Source organism: Sapajus apella, unplaced genomic scaffold (assembly GCF_009761245.1).
Source record: "Sapajus apella isolate SASKATOON/1434 unplaced genomic scaffold, GSC_monkey_1.0 scaffold60, whole genome shotgun sequence".
NCBI classification, from domain to species: domain Eukaryota; kingdom Metazoa; phylum Chordata; class Mammalia; order Primates; family Cebidae; genus Sapajus; species Sapajus apella.
The window spans coordinates 14,143,594-14,171,494 of NW_022437000.1; the positions used below are offsets into that span (position 1 = coordinate 14,143,594).

General features: G+C 42.6%; 1 protein-coding gene across 3 annotated transcripts; it reads left to right on the plus strand.

The window, feature by feature from the left end:
* The first annotated feature begins 13,521 nt into the window (after positions 1-13,521).
* On the plus strand, positions 13,522-27,028 carry CHAMP1 (chromosome alignment maintaining phosphoprotein 1). Of its 3 annotated transcripts, none has more exons than XM_032246353.1 (3): positions 13,522-13,830; positions 20,499-20,620; positions 23,491-27,028. In XM_032246353.1, exon 3 carries the CDS (start codon positions 23,546-23,548, stop codon positions 25,985-25,987), a length of 2,442 nt encoding a protein of 813 aa, XP_032102244.1. In that variant the 5' UTR covers positions 13,522-13,830; positions 20,499-20,620; positions 23,491-23,545; the 3' UTR covers positions 25,988-27,028. The 3 variants fall into 3 exon arrangements, with proteins under 3 accessions (XP_032102244.1, XP_032102245.1, XP_032102246.1); XM_032246354.1 differs by having other exon boundaries at positions 13,680-13,830; positions 23,494-27,028; XM_032246355.1 differs by having other exon boundaries at positions 13,681-13,830; positions 23,538-27,028.
* Positions 27,029-27,901: the final 873 nt, after the last annotated feature.

Consider the following 27,901-nt stretch of genomic DNA (forward strand, 5'->3'; position numbering starts at 1 on the left):
TAGGGATAATTAAAAGATTGATTTTTAAAATTATAGTTTTGTTTTACAACATGACCAGGTGTCTTAGATGTATTTAATAAAACATTAAAGTATATATTGATAAAAACTAATAGTCTTGCATTTAGCTTATAATTTTTTTTTTTTTTTTTTTTTTTTTTAGACCGAGTCTCACCCTGTTGCCCAGGCTGGAGTGCAATGGCAGAATCTCAGCTCACTGCAACCTCCACTGCCTGGGTTCAAATGGTTCTTCTGCCTCAGCCTCCCGTGTAGCTGGGACTACAGGTGCGTGCCACCATGCCCAGCTAATTTTTGAATTTTTAGTAGCGACAGGGCTTCACCATGTTGACCAGGCTGGTCTCAAATACCTGACCTTGTGATCCACCTGCCTTGGTCTCCCAAAGTTCTGGGATTACAGGCGTGAGCCACTGTGCCCGGCCAGCTTATAATTTTTTTAACTAATGGAAGGTAGAAATATATATATATATATATATTTTTGAGACAGGGTCTCACTCTCTTGCCCAGGGTGGAGTGCAATGGCGTGATCTCAGCTCACTGCATCCTCTGCGTCTCGGGTTCAAGTGATCCTCCTCCCTCAGCCTCTCGAGCAGCTGGAACTACAGGTGTGCACCACCACACCCAGCGAATTTTTTTGTGTATTTAGTATTTAGTACAGATGGGGTTTCACCATGTTGGCCAGGCTGGTCTTGAACTCCTGACCTCAGGTTATCCACCTGCTTCGGCCTCCTAAAGTGCTGGGATTGCAGGCATGAGCCTGGCCAGAAATAAAGTATTTAATTGGATAAAGAATGACAGTAACTGGGAAACATTTGGTAGAAACAGGTTTTAAGTATCTTAATGATTACTGCACACTTTATCAGGATGAAACCACATAAAAATTTACCCTTAGGTTTTATAGGATGTAATTTGGAAATAGTCTCATTAGCAAGTTGCTTGAACTTTCACATATGTTCCTTGATCATTCTGTGCCTGTGAGAGTCATGTTTATGGAGCTGGGGTCATGCTCTGTTGGCCAGGCTGGAGGGCAGTGGCTATTCACAGGTGTGATCATAGTGCACTGCAGCCTCAAACTCCTAGCCTCAAGCAGTGCTCCCACCTCAACCTCTCAAGTAGATGCTTTTGCCTTTCCAAAAATCATACTTTGGCTGGACGAAGTGCTGACACCTGTAATCCCAGCACTTTGGGAGGCTGAGGCAGGAGGATCACAAGGTCAGGAGACTGAGAGCATCCTGGCCAACATGGTGAAACTCCGTCTCTACCAAAATACAAAAAATTAGCCGGGTGTGGTGGCGGGTGCCTGTAGTCCCAGCTACTCAGGAGGCTGAGGCAGGGGAATCGCTTGAACCCGGGAGGCAGACGCTGCAGTGAGCTCAGAGCACACCACTGCACTCCAGCCTGGTGACAGAGCAAGACTCCGTCTCAAAAAAACAAACAAAAAAACATACTTTAAGCCTATGCCCTTACCTTGTTTCCCCAGACTCTCTCAAATCTTTTACTATTATTGAGTCCTGATACTCATCCTATGAAATAGGTATTCTCTATTGGTGGTCAGAGTTCTTGTTACTGTAATTCAATCAGCATAAAATAATAATGGAATCTAACATTGATTATGTTCAGTGTGCTAGCACTAAGTGCTCTGAACACTTCATGCTATCTTATGCCAAAACAAGCTTATAAAGTGAGCACTACAGTTCTACTCCATGTGAACATATAAGAAAGTAGCTAACCTAAGTTCACATTCAAGCATGTACACACACAGTAATGGAGGCGAATTCTAACATAGGTTGGTCTGACTTCAGAGCCAAAGCTCTCAGCCATTGTGCTTGCCATGCCCAGCACAGGAGAAAGTATATTTTCAACCAGCATTAAAGCTACAGATCTCTTGTTTTGCCAGTGCCTTTCCTCAGCTTTGGTGATGGCAGGTGGTGGAAGTCCGTGCTCAGAGAGGGATCCTGGCTGCACACCTCACACAATGTTGGGCAGGAGAAACACCATGGGCTCTCTCTGCAGTTCTGCAACTGCAAGCAGTAACCAAGCTGGGCACAGTGGCTCACACTTATAATCCCAGCACTTTGGGAGGCCAAGGTGGGTGGATCACTAGGTTAGGAGTTCGAGACCAGCCTGTCCAATATGGTGAAACCCTGTTTCTACTAAAAAAAATATATAAAAATTACCTGGGCATGGAAGCATATGCCCGTAATCCCAGCTACTCAGGAGGTTGAGGCAGGAGAATCGCTTGAACCCGGGAGGTGGAGGTTGCAGTGAACCGAGATGGTGCCACTGCACTTCAGCCTGGGTGACAGTGAGACTGTCAAAAAAAGAAAAAGCAGTATCAAGGCCCAGGCTGGTTACCATTCTCACCACTCCTGCTATTTTTCTTCAACCAGCAGAGCAGGTGAACAGTCCTTGGGCAACCTGCTTGAAGCAAAGTGCCTCTGCCACTCCCTTCATGAGAGTGTGGCAGGATTGACTGAGGCTGGCTTTGCACTTGCATCATAAACTGGCCATGTGAGAACTCAGCTGCACACTGGCCGGTGGCACCAGGCTCTGGGTTGCCTTTCACTCGCTCACCGGTGCTCAGCTAGCGTTGATTGAGTGCCTGTGATGCAGCAGTCAGGGCCCGCCTGCCTCACCCTTGGCAGTTGTGTGGACCTAGACTGCCCTTCAGCAAAGCCCGCTCTGCCTGAGAGGAAAGGAAGAGCCCCATGCCCACCAGCAAAGGCTTCTGGGGCCTGGGCATCCTCTCCTTCTCTCTCCAAAACTGGGACTTGTGAGTGGTGAAACTTTGTCTCTAAAAAAAAAAAAAATTAAGAAAATATTAATGAACTTTATTCTAACTTTTATTTTTATTTTTCAGTCCTGTTTTTAAAAAAAGTCTGAAAGAAATAAGGCAAAAGAGTGCTTGCATGGCTTTCTGTGTTATGTCTGACAAGCTAGGATTATTTAATGGTTGACCCACATTTGTGCCCATACTGTGACATTACTTGTTGACTTTTGGATTTTTGCCCAGTAAAGATATGAGTGATTTCTGTGTGATGACCCCAAAGGTTACAGCTGTGCTGCCCTGCAGGATCTTAACCATTTTTGTATCTAACTGGCCATTTGACTTCACACTTTCCAGTGGCTGCAGGTACTCAGCTTTATGAACTCTCTGAACTAGCTTCATCCTCCTCCGGATTCCCTCATGAATGAGCTAAACAAATCCTCTGATATGTGTTCACTTTATATTTGTGTGGGTCATGTGCTTAACTTTTGAGAACTATACTTTGACGTTCCCCAAAGCTCAACAACAGAGCTAGATACTCACCCAGGAGGAATTCCATGTTGTCCTACTTCCTATTAAGTAACTTATTTTAGTTCACAGTATTTTGCATTATTATAAAGTAAGTAGAAATAGCAGAATAATTTCTCCTTTTTTATTATAAAACTGCTAAGTTGCTTAGATTTATATATTATAAGCTGGACTGCTGTTGTTATTTCTCTTACAGGAAACATTTCATAATTTATTTCTCATTTTTATTATGTTCCTTTTTTTTTTTTGCTTGTTTTTGGTTTTTTGTGTTTTTTGTTTTGTTTTGTTTTTTCAGCCGGAGTTTCACTCTGTCACTCAGGCTGGAGTGCAATGGCATGCTCTTGGCTCACTACAACCTCCGCCTCCTGGGTTCAAGTGATTCTCCTGCCTCAGCCTCCCGAGTAGCTGGGATTACAGGCGTACACCAACACACCTGGCTAATTTTTGTGTTTTTTAATAGAGACGGGGTTTCACCATATTGGTCAGGCTAGTCTCGAACTCCTGACCTCATGATCCGCCTGCCTCAGCCTCCCAAAGTGCTGGGATTACAGGCGTGAGCCGCTGTACCCAGCTTTGTTTCTTGTAATATGTATTAATGCAGCAATTTTTTATTCTTTACACACAGATGACAAATGACAAAGTCCAGTGCCATCTCAGCTAATGAGTTTGGGGTTCCTTCTCAAAGGCTGTCAAGCTGCCACTTTCTACTGCAGTTTTAGTTCACCTGCCTCCACCCATTGCCTGATTCAAGTTTGGCCCTTGGAACATAGTCTAGGTTGAGAAAACATCCAAGTAAACGGTTGAGAAGTATGTGTTCACTACAGCCTTCAGTGAAATTTTGAAAGTACACAAGGGTAGTTTAGCATAGGATTTTGTGAGAGTTATTTCTGCTTTCTTTGGTTACTTTCAAGTTTAGGGCAATATACTGGGAAACTTTCAAAAGACCTAGTTGGTAGTTTATTTGCATTATTCATCTTGAACTATTTAATATTCTATAACTACCATAGCTTTTTTTACATGATTTCAATTCAGAATAATAGCAGATGGTGTTGTGGTGTTTTGTTATTTCGTTGTTTATTTACAGAAGAAACATCAATGAAAAAGACCTGGAGTTATTGCCCCATTAGAGCCTAGACTTTGGCTTCCAAGAGTTGCCTTATGCTAGAGGCTTATTCAAAGTTCAGTTGGGACAGGTCTCTCGGGATCATCAACTCATTCTGACACTTCAGGAAAAAACAACTGAAGCAGCCATTCAAATTAGGTCCTGCAGCCACATGGACCTGCTTCATGTTGAGAGTCAGGATCTCAAAAAGTTCTCAATCATTACATCTTTGATGTTCAGAGAAAATAAAAGATCCTCTCTGCATTTAACATTTACAGTTTACAAAGTGTTTTCATTGGCATTTTGAAAAGCTTGTAACTAGATGGATACTTTTTAAAGAAATCTATTAAATTTAATGAATCAATTTTGCTGCAAAACTGAAAGTGAGAAAATATCCTAAAATATTTGATATTGATATTTGAAACCTAGAAATCAGAATTATTCCAGAAATTAACCCAGGACCCTAAATTTTGCATGAAGGGGAGGATAGAAAAATGACAGTAGAAAACAGACTGGAGATGCCTGCACTGAGGTTAGGAGGAGGCTGTCTGCCCACACAAGGTGAAGGTGCTGGACGTGGGCTGTTTGTTCGTTCTATGGTAGCAGGTTCTACCTGGCATTCTGGAACACAGACTCTGGAACATAGACTTAGGCCTAGTTTGCCTAAGTGGACTTTAAAGGACCAAACAAAAGAGAGAAAGAAAATAGAGAGGGAACTTTCGGGGAAGATGGCAAAGCTGGAATGGAGTGTAAATGTTCTGAAACTCCAGTGTGCTGAAGGCACCTGACTTCCAGGGGAAGAGTTGGCTGGTACATCGCAGTTGATTACCGACCATTTCAGCTCTCAGCTCAGCAGTGACTGCCCATCCCTCACTGCTAGTTCCATGGCAGGCAGTGAACTTGAAGACAGGACAATCGAAATGATTGTTGTTAGGGACGGAGCTGTGCTGCCTCAGAAAACCTCCATGCGGGCTGTCCCCACCCACCTCTGCTTGCTCTGCAGCTGCATTCCTGAACCCCTACCTAGGTGCCACATCAAGGCTGCCAGACGTGCTACAATGAAGCAAAGCCTAATCACAGCTTTCGGGGCAGCACGGGCAGCCTGAGGGAGGACAGGGAAAACATATGTTATCCATACTTGTGAATTCCTGTTTGACCATAGCCGTAAAAAATCCTGATTTCTGTCTTTTTTTTTAAAGACTGTCGCCACAAAAGTCACAGGATGAAGTATTGCAGGTCTGTTACAAGTTAACAAACTCTCTCTGTGCCTCTTACCAAAAACTCCCTTATGCCCCCTCTCACCCCATATAAACCCGTGTCTTGTAAGCTCGGGGATGCCTCCTCTGATTGTTATGGAGCGGCCCGGCAAGTTACTAAAACTTGCTTGCCTGACTTTGGGTCTATTCTCCTTTCACTCAGCTACCCTTACAATTATCTCTGAGGAACAGAAAGAAGATAGTGAACAGAGCTGTCGATGAAAAGAGGCTCTATAATATGTAATAAAGAGGCTTATTGTTCCTGGAGCAGCTTGTATATAGCTTACAGGAGCCAGGGTGGGCAGAAAGGACACTGTCCTCTGAATATCAGGAATCTGCTCTGATTGCTGCTTTCGAGCAGAGAGATGCAGATAAAGAGGTGGAGAGTCATCGTATTGCATCTTCCACCATTGTTACAAGCTCCTCCTCTTGCAGCCAAAATGACTTTCAGGAAGTTAAAGGGCTGGCACCCCCTTTCTCCCCTGTCATGGTTTTCTTTTTCTCCTTTTGGGAGCCAGACATTGGAGATTAGGACATTCAGAAACGACTGTATGTATGGAGAAAGTTATTAGAAATTGACAATGCATGCTCAAGGGAAGGCACAGGCTCAGAAAGGACCCAAGAAGCCTTTAAGTCTATACCTCAGGCTGATTCCCAGCACAAAAGCAGCCTACGACAATGCAAAACCAAAACCAAAAATCAGCATAAACTGGGGAATAGGAGAATCTGATTCCAGACTTACCACATTATTATATTCAAATGACCAGTTTTCAACCAAAAAAATTACAAGGTATACAAAGAAAGAAGAAAATGTGGGCCATTCAAAGGAAAAAAAAAGTAAACAGAAACTGTTCCTAAGAAAGATCTGATGGCTGTTCACAAGAGAGACTTTAACATAACTGTCTTCAAGATGATGAAAGGGCTAAAAGGAGATATGGAAAATGTCAAGAATATGATGTATGAACAAAATAACAATATCACTAAAGAGACTGGAAACCTAAGAGAAATTCTGGAACTGAAAATTATAACAACTGAAATGAAAAAAATCACTAGAGGGATATTCAAAGGCAAATGTGAATAGGCAGAAGAATCAGTGAACTTGAAGATAGGATAATTGAAATTGTCTCTGAGGAACACAAAGAAAAAGGTTAGGGTGACAGAGCCATCAATGAAGAGCCAGGCTCTGCAAAATATTTAAAGAGGTTTATTCCAAACCAAATATGAGCGACCAAGATCTGGAGGCACAGTCTCAAGAAGTCCTGAGAACATGTTCCCAATGTGGCTGGGTTACAGCTTGGTTTTTATGTTTCAGTGAGACATACATAAATCAATACATGTGGGGTATACACATTAGTTTGTGGGATATGCATTGGTCTAGAAAAGCAGGACAGGGGCTTACAAGTCTCAATGAATTAAAAGGTTTTCTGATTGACGATTGAAAGAGGTAAATTAGTCCCTAAAGATCTGGAATCAACAGGAGTGCCTGGGTCAAGATAAGGGGTTGTACAGATTAAAGTTCTTATTATGTAGATGAAGCCTCAGGGTTGGCCACCCTTAGAGACAATAGATGGCAGATGTTTTCTATTCCTCAAAAGGTGCTAAACTCTCTTGAGGATTGGGAGGTCCTGGAAGGAGAAAAGATCTAGTGGTGTTAACAGAGAGTCTTTACAAATGCAGTTTTTCCCTCACAAAAATGATTTTGCAAACATTTCACAATATGGCAAAACAAAAAAAAAAAACCACCACACTCCATATTTTTTGGTAAAAGATGTTTATTTTCTTCTTTATCTGTAATGAAATGTTGTGCCAGAGTCAAGTTGAAGAGTGAGCCAGTATAGGCCGGGCACGGTGGCTCATGCCTGTGATCCTGGCACTCTGGAAAGCCAAGGAGGGCTTATCACAAGATCAGGATTTTGAGACCAGCCTGGCCAACATAGTGAAATCCCATCTCTACTAAAAATACAAAAAGTAGCCTGGCATGGTGGCACACACCTATAATCCCACCTACTTGGGAGGCTGAGGCAGGAGAATCACTTGCACCTGGGAGGCAGAGGTTGCAGTGAGCCGAGATCACACCGTTGCACTCCAGCCTGGGCGACAGTGTGAGACTCTGTCTCCAAAAAGAAAAGAAAAGCAAAAAGAAAAGAAAAGAGAAGAGTATGCCAGTTTACACAGAATTAAATAAATCTCTGATGAGATTTTATGGCTTGTAGGGCATGACTCCCCTGCCCCTTAGGAAGAGAGGGCAAGAAAGGAAAAAGTTCAGAGTTTAGTCTTCAGAGTTTAAGGGACCTGTGGAACATCATCAAGTGGACCATCAAGTGGACCAAGTGGACCAAGCACTGTGGGAGTGCCAGAAGGAGAACAGAGAGAAAAAGGGTAGAGACAATATTTGAAAAAATAGTTGAAAAGTTCTCATATTTGAAGACATGAATGCAAGCATCCAAGAAGCTCCAAGAACTTCAGATAAGATGAAGTTACAGAGATCTACACCAAGACATTATACTCAAACTCTCAGAAGCCAGAAATTTTAGGGCACTCACACGTTGGAAGCCAGATGTAGGGCTGTGGAGACCCCACAGGGTTGTGGGGTGTCCCTTATGCTGTGTTGAGGTGCAGGATCCAAGAAGTAGAGAGACAGGACACTGAAGAACTGGTGAAGAACATCTGGACTCAGGGGACCACACCACCTGTGAGCGGAGATCAGCAGCGGCCCCCAAATGCTGAAGAGCATCTGTATTTATTAGGTAGAAGCAGGGGGCAGAGTCATGAGTGAGGTCATCATCTATAGGCTTAGTGATAGGGCATACATAATCACGTGAGTTACAAGTGAGGGGACCACCCCGTTATGTCACCTGGGCAGAGAGGTAGGCCATGTGCAGCAGGGGACTGTGCCATGTGCAGTAGTAGAGGGTCGTGTACAGAAAAGGGGTCCACCCCCATTAGGTCACTGAGGCAAGGAGGTGGGCTGTGTGCAGCAGGTGTCATGCGCAATAATTCTTATCTGGGGGCTGGAGACTTCAAAGGATTTCTAATAGAAGGATACTGTAAGCCAATGCAGTGGGAGCTGACAGACGTGTGCTATTCTCTTAAGATATTTATGGGAGGATGATTTGAGCTAGCACAGAAGCAAGATAAGACTGACAGAGTGTACAGCCACCGTGACTGGTCACACCAGAGGGGTTCTTCTCCCTCGGTTATTTCCAGAATCTCAGGCCTGAGGCCTACTTTCCACAGGAACTGGATGCAACATACTACAACTCCTTTCTCAGGAGGAGAGGCTCTTGCTCCAAGCCTGCCATACAGTGTATGCCCTTTCAGGCAGGGATGCCACTGCCTGGGTCTTTGGTTCTCATCCTGGTCTGGCTGTTTTCCCATGTACTTCTTCTGTTCTGTGACTGCTCTAGGCATTCCTCCTACTACAAACTACCATATGGTTATATAGAAGGATTATATAAATCAGCACTAAATGTGTCAGTCCAGCTATGACTGCAATACCTATATGATTATATAGAAAGATTACACCGCATGTTCTCACTCATAGGCAGGTGTTGAACAATGAGAACACATGGACACAAGGAGGGGAGCATCACACACTGGGGTCTGTAGGGGGAAAATACGGGAGGGACAGCGGGAGGTGGGGAGTTGGGGAGGGATAGCATGGGGAGAAATGCCAGATATAGGTGATGGGGAGGAAGTCAGCAAATCACACTGCCATGTGTGTACCTATGCAACAATCTTGTGTATTCTTCCCATGTACCGCAAAACCTAAAATGCAATTAAAAAAAAAAAGATTATATAGAACTAAGTATGCCAGATATATGTAAGCAGTAAGTTACACTTCAAGCACTCATTCTATAAACTAATATATGATTATATATGAAGGATTATATATAAAGGAAACAGCTGAGCAATAACACTATAAACTAAGATATTCTTCAGGTACTAGTGCCTGGGGTCTGGACAGTTCTCCTTCCTCAGTGCCCATGGTGGGTGTTACCCACAAGAGATAGAATCTTGAAAGCAGAAAAAGAGAAGTGATTCACATACAAGCCATCTTCAATAAACTTATCTTTGGATTTCTCATTAGAAATTATACAAGCCAAAAGGCAGTAGGTCAATATAGTCAAAGTGCTAAAAGAACAAAAAATATGTCAACCAAGAATCCTATATCCAGCAAAATTTTCATTCCTAAATAGGCAAGAAATTAAGACATTGCCAGATAAACAAAAGTTGAGGGAGTTCATTACTACTAGATCTCTCCTGCAAGAAATGATCAAGGGAGTCCTGCAGGGTAAAATGAAAGGATACTAGACAGTAGCTTGAAGCCAAATGAAAAAAGATCTCAATAAAGGTAAATACATGGGCAATTATAAAAGCTAGTATTATTGTAACCTTGATTTATAACTCCACATTTTGTTTTCTACATAATTTAAGAGGCTAATGCATTTAAAAGAATTATTAGTTTGTTTTAGGGTACATAGGATATAAAGATGTAATTTTTTGAAATCAATGCATGAAAGGGGTAGGGGAGGAGCTATTAAACGAGCACAGTTTTTGTATGTTATTGAAGTTAAGCTGGCAGAAACCCAAGTTAAAGTGTTATAACTTTAGGGTATTAAATGTAATCTCCATGGTACCCACCAAGAAAATAGCTATAGAATATATTTTTAAAGGGCACAAGAAATAAATTTAAACATTTCACAACAAAAAATCACAAAACACTTTATTTTTTGCAAGAAATAAGGGACATAAAAGTTGTCAGGCAGGCATACAGAAAACAAATAGCAAAATGACAGAAGTCCCTCCTTATCAGTAATTAAGTATAAGTGGGTTAAATATTTTAACTAAAATACAGAGACTGGCAGAATGAGTAACAAATGATTTAACTATATGCTGTCTTCAAGAGATTCACTTTAGATCCAAAGACAAATAGATTGAAAGTGAAAGGATGGGAAAAGATATTTCATGCAAATAGTAACCAGAAGAGAGCAGGGGTGGCTATACTAATACCAGACAAAATAGATTTTAAATCAAAGAGACTATAAGAAACAAAGAACAAGATTATATATTAATTAAAGTTTCAATACAGCAAGAATGTATAATGATTATAAACATTTACACATTTAATGGCAGAACATAAATATATATGAAGCAAAAAATGACAGAATTGAAGGGTGAAAACAGTTTTACAATAATAAATGTCAATATCACCTTCTCAATTATCAGAACAAGTAGACAGAAGATAAGTAAGAAATTAGAGGACTTAACACAATAAACCAACTAGATCTAAAAGACAGAAAACACTTTAGTCAACAACAGCAGCATATACATTTTCAAGTGCACATGGAACACTTTCCAGAAATGTTCCAGATCATATGTTAGACCCCAAACTAAGTCTCAGTAGACTTAAAAAGATAAATATCATGCAGTGTATCATATCAGACCACAATGGAGGAAGTTAGAAATGCATAAGAGTCTGCGTATGGCAGCTCACACCTGTAATCCTAACACTTTGGGAGGCTGAGGCAGGTGGATCACGAGGTCAGGAGTTCAAGACCAGCCTGACAAATATGGTGAAACCATGTCTCTACTAAAAATACAAAAAAGTTAGCCAAGTGTGGTGGCACATGCCTGTAATCCCAGCTACTGAGGAGGCTGAAGTAGGAGAATGACTTGAACCCAGAATGTGGAAGTTGCAGTGAGCCAAGATTGCACCACTGCACTCCAGCCTGGGCGACAGAGTGAGACTCCATCTCAAAAAAAAAAAAAAAAAATGCATAACAAAAGTATGATGGGGCCAGGTGTGGTGGCTCACACATATAATTCCACCACTTTGGGAGGCTGAGGCAGGCGGATCACTTGAGGTCAGGAGTTCGAGACCAGCCTGGCCAACATAGTGAAAACTTGTCTCTCATCAAAATACAAAAATTAGCCAGGCATGATTGTTCATGACTGTAGTCCCAGTCTCTACTTGAGAGTCTGAGGTGGGAGAATCACTTGAACCTGGGAGGCAGACATTGCAGTGAGCCAATATTGTGCTATTGCACTCCAGCCTGGGTAACAGAGCTAGACTCTGTCCCAAAAAAAAAAAAAAAAAAAAAGATGGGAAAAATCACAAATTTGTGAAAATTAACACACTCAGAAAAAGCAATAATCACAAGGAAAATTAGAAAATACAAATAAATGAATGAAAATGTAAACACATTACAGCAAAGCTTTTGTGATGCAGCAAAAGCAATGCTAAAGGACTTTATAGCTATAAACACATCAAAACACATCAAAAACCAAGAAAATATCAAATTAACACCTAACTTTACAATTTAATGAATTATAAAAATAAAAAGAAACTAAATGGCCATGCGCGGTGGCTCACGCCTGTAATCCTAGCACTTTGGGAGGCCGAAGTGGGTGGATCACCTGAGGTCAGGAGTTCAAGACCAGCCTGGCCACCATGGTGAAACCCCATCTTTAAAAAAAATGAAAATGAAATAAAATAAACATAAATAAAAAAAATAAAAAGAAACTAAATCAAAAGCTAGCAAAAGGAAGGGAATAATAAAGATTAAAGCCAAGATAAATGACATAGAGAATAGAAAACGACAGAAAATCGATGAAACCAAAAACTGGTTCTTTGAAAATGTGAAAGCATTATTCACAATATTTTGAATAGGGAAGCAAGTCAAGTGTCCATCAACAGGTGAGTGGATAAGCAAAATGTGGCATCGATACAATGGAATAGTATTCAGTGCTAAAATGGATGAACCTTGAGAACACTGTGCTACGTAAAATAAATCAGTCACAGGACAAATACTGTATGATTCCACTTTTATGAGTAGTCAAACTCAGAGACAGAAAGTAGGATGGTGACTGCCAGAAAGTAGAAGGTAGAGGGGAACAAGGAGTTAACATGTAACGCATCGTTTGTTAAGATGAAAAAGTTACAGAGATGGATGGTGGTGTTATGAAAACACTTACTACCACTGAACTGTACACTTAAAGATAGTTAAGACAGTAAATCCTATGGTTTTTGTTTTTATTTATTTATTTGAGACAGACTTTCGTTCTGTTGCCCAGGCTGGAGTGCAGCGGGGCGATCTCACTGCAACCTCCGCCTCCCAGGTTCTAAGGGATTCTCCTGCCTCAGCCTCCAGAGTAGCTGGGATTACAGGCACGCGCCACCATGCCTGGCTAATTGTATATTATTAGTAGAGACGGGGTTCACCATGTTGGCCAGGCTGGCCTTGAACTCCTGACCTCAGGTGATCCACCCGCCTTAGCCTCCCAAAGTGCTGGGGTTACAAGCCTGAGCCACAGTGCCCGACCATTCTGTAGTTTATTTTTACCACAATTGAAAAAAAAAAAAAAAAAGCAAAACTTCAGAAGGGTACAAATGTAGAGAGCATTGAGCTAATTTCACAGTGTTTCCAAGCATACTGGCGGCGTCAGCATGAGAGGCGCATGCGTTTTAATTAGAACTGTGGTAACATTCGTTAAGACTGAAGATAACCTCTGGGATCCGGGCTTTCACTGGAGGAGGGGTGATGAGAAGAAATACTGGCATCCAAGAACTATGTCTGTATTTTTGTCATTGGCATTATGCCGGAAGTATCCCTGAGAATGTATGGGGCAGGTCCAGCTCTTTTTTTCCTAATAAATTCATTTATACAACAATCAAAAAAGCAAGAAAAGGAAGCGATATCTGCAGAGCGGTGGCTGGCCCGGGCCATTCCAAGGTCCCGGCGGGAGGCCAAAAGCCCGGCGCAGCTAAAACCCTCGCGCAGCCGACCCAGGCGCGCGCGGGAAGCGGCGGCGGAGTGGGCACGTGCGGCACTTCCGGGGCGGGGCGGGGCGGGCGCGCAGCACTTCCGAAGGCCCGCGCGAGTCGCTAGTTTTGCCCACGCACTTTTGGCACTGCCGCGCCACGCGACCGGCAATCTGATTGGCCCGCGCCGGAGGGCGCGCGGCGCCAAACTTGCTTCCCGTCAGCCCCCGCCCGTGCTGCGGGAGCGCGCACGCTCGCGCACCCGGATCCTGGCTCCTGCGTCCAGTCGCCATTCGGGAGGCCGCTGCGCTGCGGGGCCTGGCGGAGCCGCTCGCGACCGCGAGCCGGGCCCTCCGCGTGGTCCTTCGCCCACGGGACGCTGCCCGCTACCCGACCGGTGAGGAGCGAGAGCGAGCGGGGGAGGGGCGTGGCCGGGGCCTGCATCTCCGAGCCCTGCGTCGGCCGCTGACCTGGCGGGGCCGGTCCGGGAGGAAGCCGCGGGTCCGAGTGAAGGGGATCTGCGCCGCCTCGCCCCCTACGCGGCCGCGGGAAGGGCCCGCCCCCGGAGGCCGGGCGGGAGTGCGTCTTTGTGCAGGGAGCGGGGAGGCCCGGTGTCAGTCGCGGCCGAGGCAGGAAACACTGCGTGTGAAATCATTGGGAAGTTGGGGGCAGCACAGCACGAAAGCCATTCTTTCCGCTTCAGTCGTAGGCTGCCTCCTCTTCTGTCATTATTACTGTTTAAAAATCCGCTACACAGCCTCCAAAATGGCAGAGGACATTGGTAAATCATAAACCTGATAAAGGGTTAGTGTCTAGAATACAAGAAGAGATGCAACTAACCAACAAAAAGCAACCCAGCTTAAGAATGGGCAAGGAATTTGAATAGATACTTCTCCAGAGAAGATAGAAAGATGGCCAATAAGCACGTGCAAAGATGCTCAACATCACTAGCCATTAAGAAAATGCAGATGAAAGCCGCAATGAGATACTACCTCACACTTGTTAGGTTGGCTACTAACAAAAAATGGGAAAATATGAGTGTTGGGGATGTGGAGAAATTGAAGCTCGGTGCATTGCTGGTGGGAATGTAGGGTGGTACAACAGCTATGGGAATTGGTAGTGGTTCCTCAATTCTAGGTTTGTACCCAAAAAAATTGACAGCAGGGACTCAGTTGCTTGTTCATGAGTGTTCATTGCAGCATTATTCACAATCCAGATGTCTATCAACAGGTGAATGAAAGACAAGCTGTGGTATATACATAAAATGGACTATTGTTCATCCTTAGGAATGAAATTCTGATAGATGCTACAATATAAACGAGCCTTGAACACATTATATTGAGTGAAATAAGATATAAAAAGACAAATACTGTATGATTCCCCCTCTGACACAGAAAGATTAGAGATTACCAGCACTGAAAGTGGAGAGTGGGAGTTAGTGTTTTATGAGTACTGAGTTTCTGTTTGTGGTGAAGTGATTCTGGACGTGGATAATGGTGATGTTTGCACAACATTTTAGAACTAAATTGTGCTTTTAAAAATGATTCAATGGCAAGTGATTTTTTTTTGACGGAGTTTTGCTCTTGTTGCCCAGGCTGGAGGGCAATGGCACAGCCTCAGCTCACTGCACCCTCCACCTCAGCCTCCCGAGTAGTTGGTATTACATGCGCCCGCCACTACGCCGAGCTAATTGTTTGTAATTTTAGTAGAGACTGGGTTTCACCATGTTGGTCAGGCTGGTCTTGAACTCCTGACCTCAGGTGATCCACCCTCCTTGTCCTCCCAAAGTGGTGAAATTACAGGCATGAGCCACCGTGCCTGGCCTAAATGGCAAGTTTTATGTTCTGTTTACCATCCTTTAAAAATACACACGAGAAATCAAAACTACAGAGAAAGTAAAAGGATGAGTGGTTGCCAGGAGCATAGGAAGATGTTAAGCAATGAAATCATTTTGTGTGACTATCGTAGTGGTGGATACGTGATGCTATGCATTTGTTAAAACCCATAGAACTGCACATCACAAAAATGACTCCTTGGTCGCAGTGGTTCACATCTGTAATCCCAGCACTTTGGGAGGCCAAGACGGGCAGATCATGAGGTCAAGAGATCAAGACCATCCTGACCAACATGATGAAACCCATCTCTACTAAAAATACAAAAATTAGCTGGGCGTGGTGGCAGGCGCCTGTAGTCCCACCTCCTTGGGAGGCTGAGGCAGGAAAATCACTTGAACCCAGGAGGCGGAGGTTGCAGTGAGCAGAGATGGCACCACTGCACGCCAGCCTGGTGGACAGAGCGAGACTCCGTCAAAAAAAAAAAAAAAAAGTGACTCCTCGCGTAACCTATAGACTTAATAAATCAATATTAGTTCATCATTGTAGCAAATGTCTTACACTAACCAAATATGTTAATACTAGTTGAGTGTCCTTTATTCAAAATGCTTGGAACCAGAAGTGCTTTGGATCTCCCCTCTCCCCACTTTCGGATTTTGGAATAGTTGCGTTGTACTGTTTGAGTGCCAAAATGCTCCTTTTGGCACTCCTAAAGTTTTGGATTTTGGAGCATGTCGGGTTTCAGATTTTCAGATTAGGGATGCTCCCTGTAGTAGGAGAAACTGGGGGCTAGGGAGTTGGTGGAAGGAGGTGTATGGGAATTCTTATATGTTAGTTTTTGTTTAAATATAAAACTACTTGAAAAATTCATTTATTATTATTATTATTTTTTAATTCTTTTGGAGACGGAGTCTTACTCTGTTGCCCAGCTGGAGTGCAATGGTGCAGTCTTGGCTCACTGCAACCTCCGTCTCCTGGGTTCAAGCAATTCTCCTGCTTCAGCCTCCCAAGTAGCTGGGATTATAGGCGTGCACCATTATGCCTAGCTAATTTTTATATTTTTAGTAGAGACAGGGCTTCACCATGTTGGCCAGTCTGGTCACGAACTCCTGTCCTCAAATGATCCACCCACCTCAGCCTCCCAAAGTGTTGGGATTACAGGCGTGAGCCACCGCGCCTGGCCAGTTGATCAATTTTTTAACAGCTGGGCATGGTGGCTTCTGTAATCCCGGCACTTCAAGAGGCCAAGGCAAGAGGACTGCTTGAGGCCAGGAATTCAAGACTAGCCTGCACAACATAGCGAGACCCCATCGCTGCAGAAACAAATTAACCAGATATGGTGGTGTGCACCTGTAGTCCCAGCTACTTAGGATGCTGAGGTGGGAGGATCTCTGGAGCCCAGGAATATGAGGCTGCAGTGAGCTGTGATTGCGTCACTGCACTAAAACCTTGGGCAACAGAGCAAGACCCTGTCTCTTAAAAAAAGAAAGGTCGGCTAAGGCCTGGCGTGGTGGCTCATGCCTGTAATCCCAGCACTTTGGGAGGCCGGGGGAATCACCTGAGGTCAGGAGTTGAAGACCACTCTGACCAACACAGTGAAACCCCATCTCTACCAAAAATAGAGAAAATTAGCTGGGTGTGGTTGTGTGTACCTGTAATCCCAGCTACTCTGGAGGCTGAAGCAGGAGAATCACATGAACTTGGGAGGTGGAGGTTGCAGTGAGCGAAGATTGCGCCATTGCACTCCAGCCTGGGCAATGATGCAAGACTCCATCTTAAAAAAAAAAAAAAGCTAAGATAAAGAACAATGCTAGTGTGTATAGACTAATAGTACCCATTTAGCTTTAAACATGTTCTACATATTGAATTTTAATTTAACGTATTGTGCATCACGTGTTTTAAAAGATGATCAGTGGTGTTGGACTTCAACGAAGAAATTGAATGGGACATGGGAAATAGTTATGATACACCATATGGTATAACATTGCATTGAAGAATACTGGGTGACAGACTGGCAGAGCACCAATGATTAGAATTTAGGTTTTTTTTAGAGACGAGATGTAATCTATAAAGACACAAAGAAATTTTTGTAATTTGGACCATTCTGACTTAGTTTTTAGTTAGGGTTAGGAGTTCCGAAATTTGGGAAGAAATTTTGCTAGAACCGTAAAGCTGGAAAGATGCCCAACTCTCTAGGCTCTGCCTAAAAGTTGAATTCTTGGATTCAATTCTATAACATCTTTGTGGATCGTTGTGCTACTGTGGGAAAGACAGCATTTTGTTATAGCAGAGATCCAGAATTGAGAAAGCCAGAATTAAAAACTGCTGTTTCCTCTGACCTAAGTGAACTTTGTGATGTTTGACAGGTCACTTCTATCCCTCAGCATCAGTCTTTTCAGGTATAAAATGAAGAAGTTGGCCGGGCGCGGTGGCTCAAGCCTGTAATCCCAGCACTTTGGGAGGCTGAGGCGGGTGGATCACGAGGTCAAGAGATCGAGACCATCCTGGTCAACATGGTGAAACCCCGTCTCTACTAAAAATACAAAAAATTAGCTGGGCATGGTGGCACGTGCCTGTAATCCCAGCTACTCAGGAGGCTGAGGCAGGAGAATTGCCTGAACCCAGGAGACGGAGGTTGCGGTGAGCCGAAATTGTGCCATTGCACTCCAGCCTGGGTAACAAGAGTGAGACTCCGTCTCAAAAAAAAAACAAAAAAAAAAGGAAAGAATTTGAACTCAGCCCCTTGAAGATCCTTTTAGTCCTATGCTGATCATCAGTTTTTTGATGTTGCTTTTTTTTTTGTTTTCTTTTTTGAGACAGGGTCTCACTCTGGCATCTAAGCTGGAGTGTAATGGTGCAGTCTTGGTCCACTGCAACCCCTGTCTCTCAGGCTCAAGTGATTTATCCTGCCTCAGCCTCCTGAGTAGCCAGGACTATAGGTGCATGCTGCTCATCTGGCTAATTTTTGTATGTTTTGTAGAGATGGGATTTCACCATGTTGTCCAGGCTGTTCTTGAACCCTTGAGCTCAAGGGATATGCTTGCCTCAGAGTGCTGGGATTACAGGCATGAGCCACTGCACCCGGTCTGATTATCAGGTTCTAATTATGGAGTACTCCTATCTGACAAAGAACTCATTCTAGCTCATGATAGAGTGCTTTGTTAACTGTGCTGAGCCAAAATTCTTTTCCTGCTGGCTGCTGGCTTCTGCTTGTCACTTATAGTATAGCTTATATATTATCTATAATTCTTCCCCTTTTGAAGTTAAATGTCTGTATTCATAAAGATTTTTTTTTAAGGCCACCTGCCATCCCGATTGCTTTTTTTTTTTTTTTTTTTTTTTTTTTTTTTTTTTTGCATGTTCTCTAGTTTGTTAGAGACTTTCTTAAAGCGTCCTTCCTGCCAGAGCTAGAGACAGCAATCCACTGGTATGCTGTAGTCTGCCCAGTACAGAATATGGGATATAATTCCCTATAGTCCTGTATTTATGTGCTTGATATGTGGATTTTAAGTGTTTGTTTCACCTTGCTTATTTTTGCCTATTGTACAGGCTTTAAAAGGTCTTACTAAAGTCTGCTATATTAGTTTGTGTATATCTAACAAGAACCTGGGCAGATAGAACTTTATTCTCTCATCAGATACTGATCTTTTGTCTGATTTGGGCAAGCTGGTTAATGTCAAGCTTGAGTTTCCTTAACTATAAATTGAAGTTTTAAAAGTAGATGATCCCTGAGGTCTTTTCCTACCCCCAAATCCTATGACTTTGAGACTACATAGATGGTAGCTTAGGTTTCCTCTGGTTTTAAAATCCTGTGAGTCTAAGATTGAGAGAATGTTAGGATTGAACAGTGCACATACTGTGTGCCAGAGATGTGCAGTGAGTCCAGAGGTGAATAAATGGATAGTCCCTCCTCACCAAGAACAACCTGTTGTTGGAGTCAGACTGCAGTGCCAGAGGGTGATGCTGCACTGGAAATGTGCATACAGCTGGGGTTTCCAGGAAAAATTGGGAGGCCAGTACAGTTGACCCATGAATAACACAGGTTTGAACCTCATGCAAATGCCAATTAAAAAAACAGTTTTTACAGAATGTGAGACATGTGTATGGAGGGCTGAATTTTCATATATGTAGATTCCACAAGGCTGACTGTGGGACTTGAGTATGTGTGGATTTTGAAATATGGGAGCAGTCCTGGAACCAATCCCCTGTGTATACAGAGAGACAGCTGACTTAAAAAGCTGTCCTGCTTGAAGGATGAAGGAATTTGCTTGATGGCCGAGTGGTAAGATGGAGTATAAAGGAGAGGAAATAGCTTATACAAAGGCCCAGACGCTGGAAGAGTCAGGGAATTACATGTGAGCCAGTATTTTGAGAATGCAGTCTGGTCATTGGCCACACTGTGAAGAGCTTCATATGCCATATTCAAACTGTGTACCCTAGGCGTCTTAGGAGACTTGGAGGAATTGTGAACAGGCAGGTCACATTAGGCTTTTGTTTGGAAGACATGTTTGGTAGCTGTACGATGAATGGGTGGGAAGTAAGGGAGACTAGTGGCAGGGAGTTCAGATGTGAGAATTAAAGCAGTGACAGGGTGTGGGGGGATAGGAGCTAATCAGAAACACAGTGTGAGCTGTTGTGTAGCTTGTGCATGGCCAGTGTATCACATTCTGTTCCTGTCAGCAGACTTACCCACACCATGATGCTTTACCTTTGAAATACATGCAGGAAGAGAAGAGGGCAGAGCAATCACTGAAGCAGGTCCATGTGTTCTTCCTTGGAGTCGGGACACTGCCATCCTGCTCCCCAGAGTCCTTTCTTTTTGTGCCTCTTGGACTTGTTTGTTGTAGTGTCCTTTCCTCCACTACCTGTTAATTTGCCACTCTGCTGTGTAATAGCAATAATTGACAAAGGTCAGTAGTCACACTAGCAGTCTTCTGAGTGCTCATCAGAGAAGGGAAGTTAGGTGGTGGGTTTGAGAAGGGTTTGGATACACACATGGGCATAATTCCATAGTGGATTGTTAAAGAGAAAGTAGACAAGGACGGTGTGTCAGGAGTGGTATCTCCTATAGTCTTTGGTGTCATTTCATAAAAGTAATGTTCAGGCTTAATGAATTGGACTCCTCTCACTGTTAGGGCAGGATGGAGAGAGAAATACACCGAATTCTATTACAGGGGACACACACGATCACAGATATAGTTTTGATTACTTTTCTTTTTTTTTTTTTTTCCAGGTTCAACTTCTCATCTTTGTTCTTCTTCATATACTATAGGCTATTTGTGTGGTTTAGTCAAAAAGCCATGTAGAATGCCAGCCTTTTGAAGACCACTTTTAAGGTGTCTAGTAAGACTGCAGGTAAGTCTAGTAGGGAAAGCATGCTTAGGAGAATATTTGATGATGAGAAAATAAATAAAAAAAATACTTGGAATTCTTAAGGAAACCTCTAAAAGTTTACATGCCCATATGTATAGTAATGTATGAATGTGTGCTAGATATATGTAATTTGGGATATGAGAAGTGAATTCTGTAGCATTTTTTTTAGATTTAAGTATGAGATGGACCTGAAGAGCTGGTGATAGGCAGAGGGAAGAGGAGGGGTGGCTGGGAGGAATGGGGAATAGTGGGTGAATCTGATTCAAACCTAGCACACCTGAGCTCTTAGTCTCTGTTGTAATTACAATATGTAATATAGTGCTCTTTAATACTAGCTTCGCTGTTCATCGTTGCCAGTTAAGGCCACAAGGGATTATTGAGGCATATCTTTCATTTTCCTCTAAAGTCTTCTAGTTTTATTTAACAGTGGGCTCTGAGGTGGATGGTTAGCCCATTATTTCTACATGTATTCAATTATGTTTGTAAGTTAAAGATAATTTTTACAGGGCCGGGCACGGTGGCTCAAGCCTGTAATCCCAGCACTTTGGGAGGCTGAGGCGGGTGGATCACGAGGTCAAGAGATCCAGACCATCCTGGTCGGCATGGTGAAACCCCGTCTCTACTAAAAATACAAAAAATTAGCTGAGCATGGTGGCACGTGCCTGTAATCCCAGCTACTCAGGAGGCTGAGGCAGAATTGCCTGAACCCAGGAGGCGGAGGTTGCGGTGAGCCGAGATTGCGCCATTGCACTCCAGCCTGGGTAACAAGAGCGAAACTCTGTCTCAAAAAAAAAAGATAATTTTTACAGATTTTTCTTCAGTACTGAATTATTTATTTTTCTTTTGTTACAGTCCTAGCCGTAAAAACAATTTTCTAAAATACAGGATAACTGCTGGGTAACTCAAAGAGAGTAAATAGTTTCTGAAAAAAAGCATTGTTTCCTCAAGTATCTGTCACCTTTTTAGCTTTAGACCAAAAAAAGTTAAAAAAGCAAATGATACACTACTGTTAAAAGTGTTAGGAAACAGTATTGTTGGTGATAATATCTTTAAAAACAAATTATCAGCCGGTGCAGTGGCTCACGCCTGTAATCCCAGCAGTTTGGGAGGCTGAGGCGGGTGGATCACGAGGTCAGCAGATCAACACCATTCTGGCTAACATGGTGAAAACCCATCTTTACTAAAAATACAAAAAATTAGCCAGGCGTGATGGCATGTGCCTGTAGTCTCAGCTACTCGGGAGGCTGAGGCAGGAGAATCACTTGAACCCAGGAGGTGGAGGTTGCAGTGAGCTGAGATCGTACCCTGCACTCCAGCCTGGGCAACAGAGTGAGACTCCATCTCAAAAAAACAAAGAAACAAAAAAACAAATTACCAAAGTTAGAAATGTTACATATTTTACATTTTAAAAAAAATTAATGGTTTTGTAATTAATAAAGGGCGAGCCTGTGTTTCTAATCTGTACTGTTCTTTGAGGAGCAGTAAATGTCTTTTACCCTGTCATTACCATTAATAAGGGAAAGTGTTCAATCTTTCTCATTAAAGAGAAGCACAATCACACAATAGTGAGACACTTGCTTTCACCTAGGTTGTAGCAAAGATTAGGAATTTATAGGAAATTATGTCTCATATATACACTGTTGGAATGCAATAATAGAACTTTTTGAAAATTTGGTAAAATGTATCCATTTTAAACACAAAATCCATTGCTAGGAATTTTCCTTGCAGAAATACCCTTATATGCAAAGATAAGTACAAGGAAAGTCAGTGCTTACTCCATATATAAAAATATCTTAGAGATAAATTGTAAATGAAAGCAAGTTGCCAGATAATATGTTTAATATCCCATTTGTGTAAAATATGTGTGTTGGTAAATACGTGCCTAGAACATTTTTTCAAGGACACATGAGTACACTGGCTACCCCTTGGGGACTGACACTGTATATCTTTTACTGTCTTAATGAATGTGTTTTTAATTGTGAGCTTCTGTTCCTTTTACTATTTAAGAAGACTGGTTTACAGTTTTTTAAAATTCATGTTCTCGGGCAACCATATTCCAGCTGCTGAGATGTCCTCTCATTTGCCCTTTGCTTGGCATGCACTTTCACATCATTCAGGATCTCTGCTGGAGTGTCCCATGCAGAGAGGTCTTTTCCAACAACCGCTCTGTGCCACTCCACCTTATCTTCCCAACTCATGGATGCCATATTGCAAGGCACTGCTTTAAACCCAAGTGCCTAGAACATTATAGGACACAAAGTAAGTTATTTATTAAATGAATTAATAAAATACTGTATTGGAATAGATTAAACATTACAAAATATATTTACATGAAATCAAGCCAGCATCATGTTTGAAAGAAAGTCATCTTTTTATAGCTAGATTTATTAAGTGCTTTCAACAAAGGTTTAGTTTCTTGTTCAGCCTTAAATAGCCAAGATTTAATTTTTATATTCACTCATCTTTGTGTGCTGAGGACTTGTGTACTCAGAGTTTGAGAGTCAAAAGTATAAAGCACATGCAATAGTTAATTCTAGGATCAGGTTCGAATCACTGATAGTCCTATAACCTGGACCAGAGAAAGTCGCTAAACTTCTCTCAACCTCAGTTTATTCATCTGTAAGTGAAAATAGTTGAATCATATCATTAGGATTAAATGAGATGATGTATGTGAAACTCCTAGCAGAGTAACTGGGATTCTTCCGTATCTTCTTTTCAAATTCTCTCTAGAGATATTATCTAATAAAGCATGCACTGTTCTAGAGTTAAAATTATGCAGTTACAGAATGGACTGACAGCATTTTATTTAGAATTACAGTTCATGAAAATAATGTATTCCTACTTTATTGCAGCAGTATTGAAAGTTTTTAAAGAATATAACCGTGTGTGTTGGTAACAGAAAGAAGAATGGAAGTATTCCAGGAACTTCGTAAACAATCAGCACGTTTGGAGTGTGACCATTGCAGTTTCAGAGGCACAGACTATGAAAATGTACAAATCCATATGGGTACCATCCATCCAGAATTTTGTGATGAAATGGATGCTGGTGGACTAGGTAAAATGATATTTTACCAGAAAAGTGCAAAGCTATTTCACTGCCATAAATGCTTCTTCACCAGCAAGATGTACTCTAATGTATACTATCACATCACGTCCAAACATGCATCCCCAGACAAATGGAATGATAAGCCAAAAAATCAGTTGAACAAAGAAACAGATCCTGCGAAAAGCCCTCCTCTTCCTGAACACCAGAAAATACCCTCTAATTCAGCAGAACCGAAACCCATACCTGCCCTTTCAGTGGAAACACAGAAACTTGGTTCTGTTTTGTCTCCAGAATCACCAAAACCTACTCCTCTTACTCCCCTGGAGCCTCAGAAACCTGGCTCCATTGTTTCTCTTGAGCTACAGACACCTTCTCTTCCTTCTCCTGAGCCTTCAAAACCTGCCTCTGTTTCTTCTCCTGAACTTCCAAAACCAGTCCCTGTTTGTGAATCTCAGAAACCTGCCCCCGTTCCTTCTCCAGAACCACAGAAACTTGCCCCTGTATCTCCTGAGCCAGTAAAGGCTACTCTTATTAATCCCAAACCCCAGAAGCACTCTCATTTCCCAGAAACGCTGGGGCCACCTTCAGCCTCATCTCCAGAGTCACCAGTTCTAGCTGCTTCTCCAGAACCTTGGGGACCATCCCCAACTGCATCTCCAGAATCTCGGAAGTCAGCCCGGACTACCTCCCCTGAGCCAAGGAAGCCATCCCCTTCAGAGTCTCCTGAACCTTGGAAGCCATTCCCTGCTGTCTCCCCAGAGCCTAGGAGACCAGCCCCTGCTGTGTCGCCAGGTTCTTGGAAGCCAGGGCCACCTGGGTCCCCTAGGCCTTGGAAATCCAGTCCGTCAGCATCATCAGGACCTTGGAAGCCAGCCAAACCTGCTCCATCCGTGTCTCCTGGACCTTGGAAACCAATTCCTTCTATATCCCCTGGACCTTGGAAACCAACTCCATCTGTGTCCCCTGCATCCTGGAAATCTTCATCAGTCTCACCCAGCTCCTGGAAGTCTCCCCCTGCATCTCCTGAGTCATGGAAGTCAGGCCCACCAGAACTCCGAAAGACAGCTCCCACATTGTCTCCTGAACATTGGAAGGCAGTTCCGCCAGTGTCTCCAGAGCTTCGCAAGCCTGGCCCACCCCTATCTCCAGAAATCCGTAGTCCAGCAGGATCTCCAGAGCTCCGAAAACCCTCAGGGTCACCAGACCTTTGGAAACTTTCTCCTGATCAGCGGAAAACTTCTCCTGCTTCTCTTGATTTCCCTGAGTCCCAGAAAAGTTCCCGTGGCGGTTCTCCTGATCTCTGGAAGTCTTCCTATTTTCTTGAGCCTCAGAAACCTGTCTTCCCTGAGACCAGAAAACCAGGTTCTTCTGGGCCATCTGAGTCCCCCAAAGCAGCCTCAGATATCTGGAAGCCTGTTCTCTCTATTGAGACAGAGCCTAGAAAACCTGCCCTGTTTCCTGAGCCTGCCAAAACAGCCCCTCCTGCTTCTCCAGAACCACGCAAACGTGCCCTTTTTCCAGAGACCCGGAAGCATGCCCTTTTCTCTGAACTCCCCAAATCTGCTATATTCTCAGAATCACAGAAGGTTGTTGAGCTTGGTGATGAACTACAAATAGATGCCATAGATGATCAAAAGTGTGATATTCTGGTTCAGGAAGAACTACTAGCTTCACCTAAGAAACTCTTAGAAGATACTTTATTTCCTTCCTCAAAGAAGCTCAAGAAAGACAACCAAGAGAGCTCAGATGCTGAGCTTAGCAGTAGTGAGTACATTAAAACAGATTTGGATGCAATGGATATTAAGGGCCAGGAATCAAGCAGTGATCAAGAGCAGGTTGATGTGGAATCCATTGACTTTAGCAAAGAGAACAAAATGGACATGACTAGTCCAGAGCAGTCTAGAAATGTGCTACAATTTACTGAAGAAAAAGAAGCTTTTATCTCTGAAGAGGAGATTGCAAAATATATGAAGCGTGGAAAAGGAAAGTATTATTGCAAAATTTGTTGCTGCCGTGCTATGAAAAAAGGTGCTGTTTTGCATCATTTGGTTAATAAGCATAATGTTCATAGCCCTTACAAATGCACAATCTGTGGAAAGGCTTTTCTTTTAGAATCTCTCCTTAAAAATCATGTAGCAGCCCATGGGCAAAGTTTACTTAAATGTCCACGTTGTAATTTTGAATCAAATTTCCCAAGAGGTTTTAAGAAACATTTAACTCATTGTCAAAGCCGGCATAATGAAGAGGCAAATAAAAAGGTAATGGAAGCTCTTGAACCGCCACTGGAGGAGCAGCAAATTTGATATTTCAACACAGTGTGAATATTTGCTCTACTAAGGTGTTTGATGAAACCATTCTTTGTAAGTATAGCTTATCAAGTAGCCTAGTTGGATCAGTAGATGACATGTATAGTGTATCATGTTTCACTGTCTCAGTTGTGTTACTAAGAATGAGCATTTGATTATTTTTTCCTGGTCTCTGTCTGTGTGGCTATCTTGTAAATCAATAAATTTCTATATATTCCAGGTGGATTAAACTTCTCATTTTTTTAAAGTATATATGAATAATAATACAAGAAAGTAGGCATTCCATTTAATAAGAGCAAGTTATACTCAAAGCATTCATTTAAAGTGTATCTGTGTGTGGAACTAATTTCAGACAATAGAAATTATTAGTTGAAATGTTTAAGAATTAGGCATGAAAAATAAGTTTGGGAAGTTTTGTTTCCTTACATGTATTTTTAAATCATAAGAGTTATTTTCTATCTGATGTAAAATTAGTTTATAAATCTTAATCAGTTTCTAGATGTGTATTCGCTTTTATGTCATGAAAAGTTGGAGTCTCAGGGTTGCTGATTTTCTGCTAATAGGAGAAATAGAGTAAGTCTTTAAAATAGTTTGCAGCCTTCTCCCACAGGAGACGAGAAAAAGATAAGTGTGATTTTAAGTCTTTCTTGTCCATAGTTGTTTTCAGTGGAGTCTTCCATTCTGTAACTTACCCTAAGATCTGGTTCTTCCCTCCCCATCCGCCACCCCACTGCCCACCAGCTCACACTAATAGATGATTCTTAATTGCCAAATGTGTTAGAACTTGTATATCCTACTCCTGGGCCTTAGATGTTGCCTGTGGAGGCTTAAGACCAGGTTAATAAGTAGGAACTGAAAGTCTTCCATATTAACAGTAGAAAATTTTATAGACATTTCTGTTAAAGAAATACATCGATTTTATGTTTTTCTGTTCTGTTACTGTAAATACCTTGTACCTGTTCATGGATTATTTTATTCTAAAATATTTTGTCAAATGTGTATCAACCAAATTAAAAAGAAAGGCTTTCATGTCAGCAACATCTTCATGTGTGTTTTCTTTTGTGTACTTTTTATTGTGTATATCCAAGTTCATTATTTCCATGTTTTCAACATACAAGTTTTCTTATCTGGAGCAGCATTTTCTTAGCTGTGTTTGCTCCGAGTTCTGTGGTCAAGCAAGCTAGGGGAATGCTTGTATAGGGGGGACTCCATGTGGAAAATCTCATCCTTTCATATGAAAGGTGGTTTAATTCCAGTGGTTGCCCATCCTGCCTGCCTCTAAACAGTGTGAGGCATTTAATCTCAAAGGATTCTGATGTGTAGCCAGTATTGAGATGCCGTACCGGGTTTAATTTAACTATTCCCAGACATTTTTGAACAAGGAACAGTTTTGTCTTAGTTCCCCACCCCTTGGCTTCCCTATCAATATGCCCATTGAGATGTCTTTAAAATATTTAGTGATATAGTTTGGCTCTGTGTCCCCACCCAAATCTCTCTCTCTCTTTTTTATTTTATTTTGGGACCATTCCTCACTCTTGTCACCCAGAATGGTGTGCAGTGGTGTGATCTCAGTTCACTGCAATCTCTGCATTTCAGGTTCAAGGGATTCTCTTGCATCGGCCTCCTGTGTAGCTGGAACTATAGGTGCGTGTTACCATGTCTGGCTAATTTTTGTAGTTGAATAGAGATGGGGTTTTGCCATGTTGGCCAGGCTGGTCTCGAACTCCTGGGCTCAAGTGGTTCACCTGCGTCAGCCTCCCAAAGTGCAGGGATGACAGTTGTGGACCACCACGCCCAACCCCCACCTGAATCTTGTATTGGATTGTAATCCCCAGTGTTGGAGGAGGGGCTGGCCTGGTGGGAAATGATTGGATCATGGGGGCGGACCTCCCCCTTGCTGTTCTCTTGATA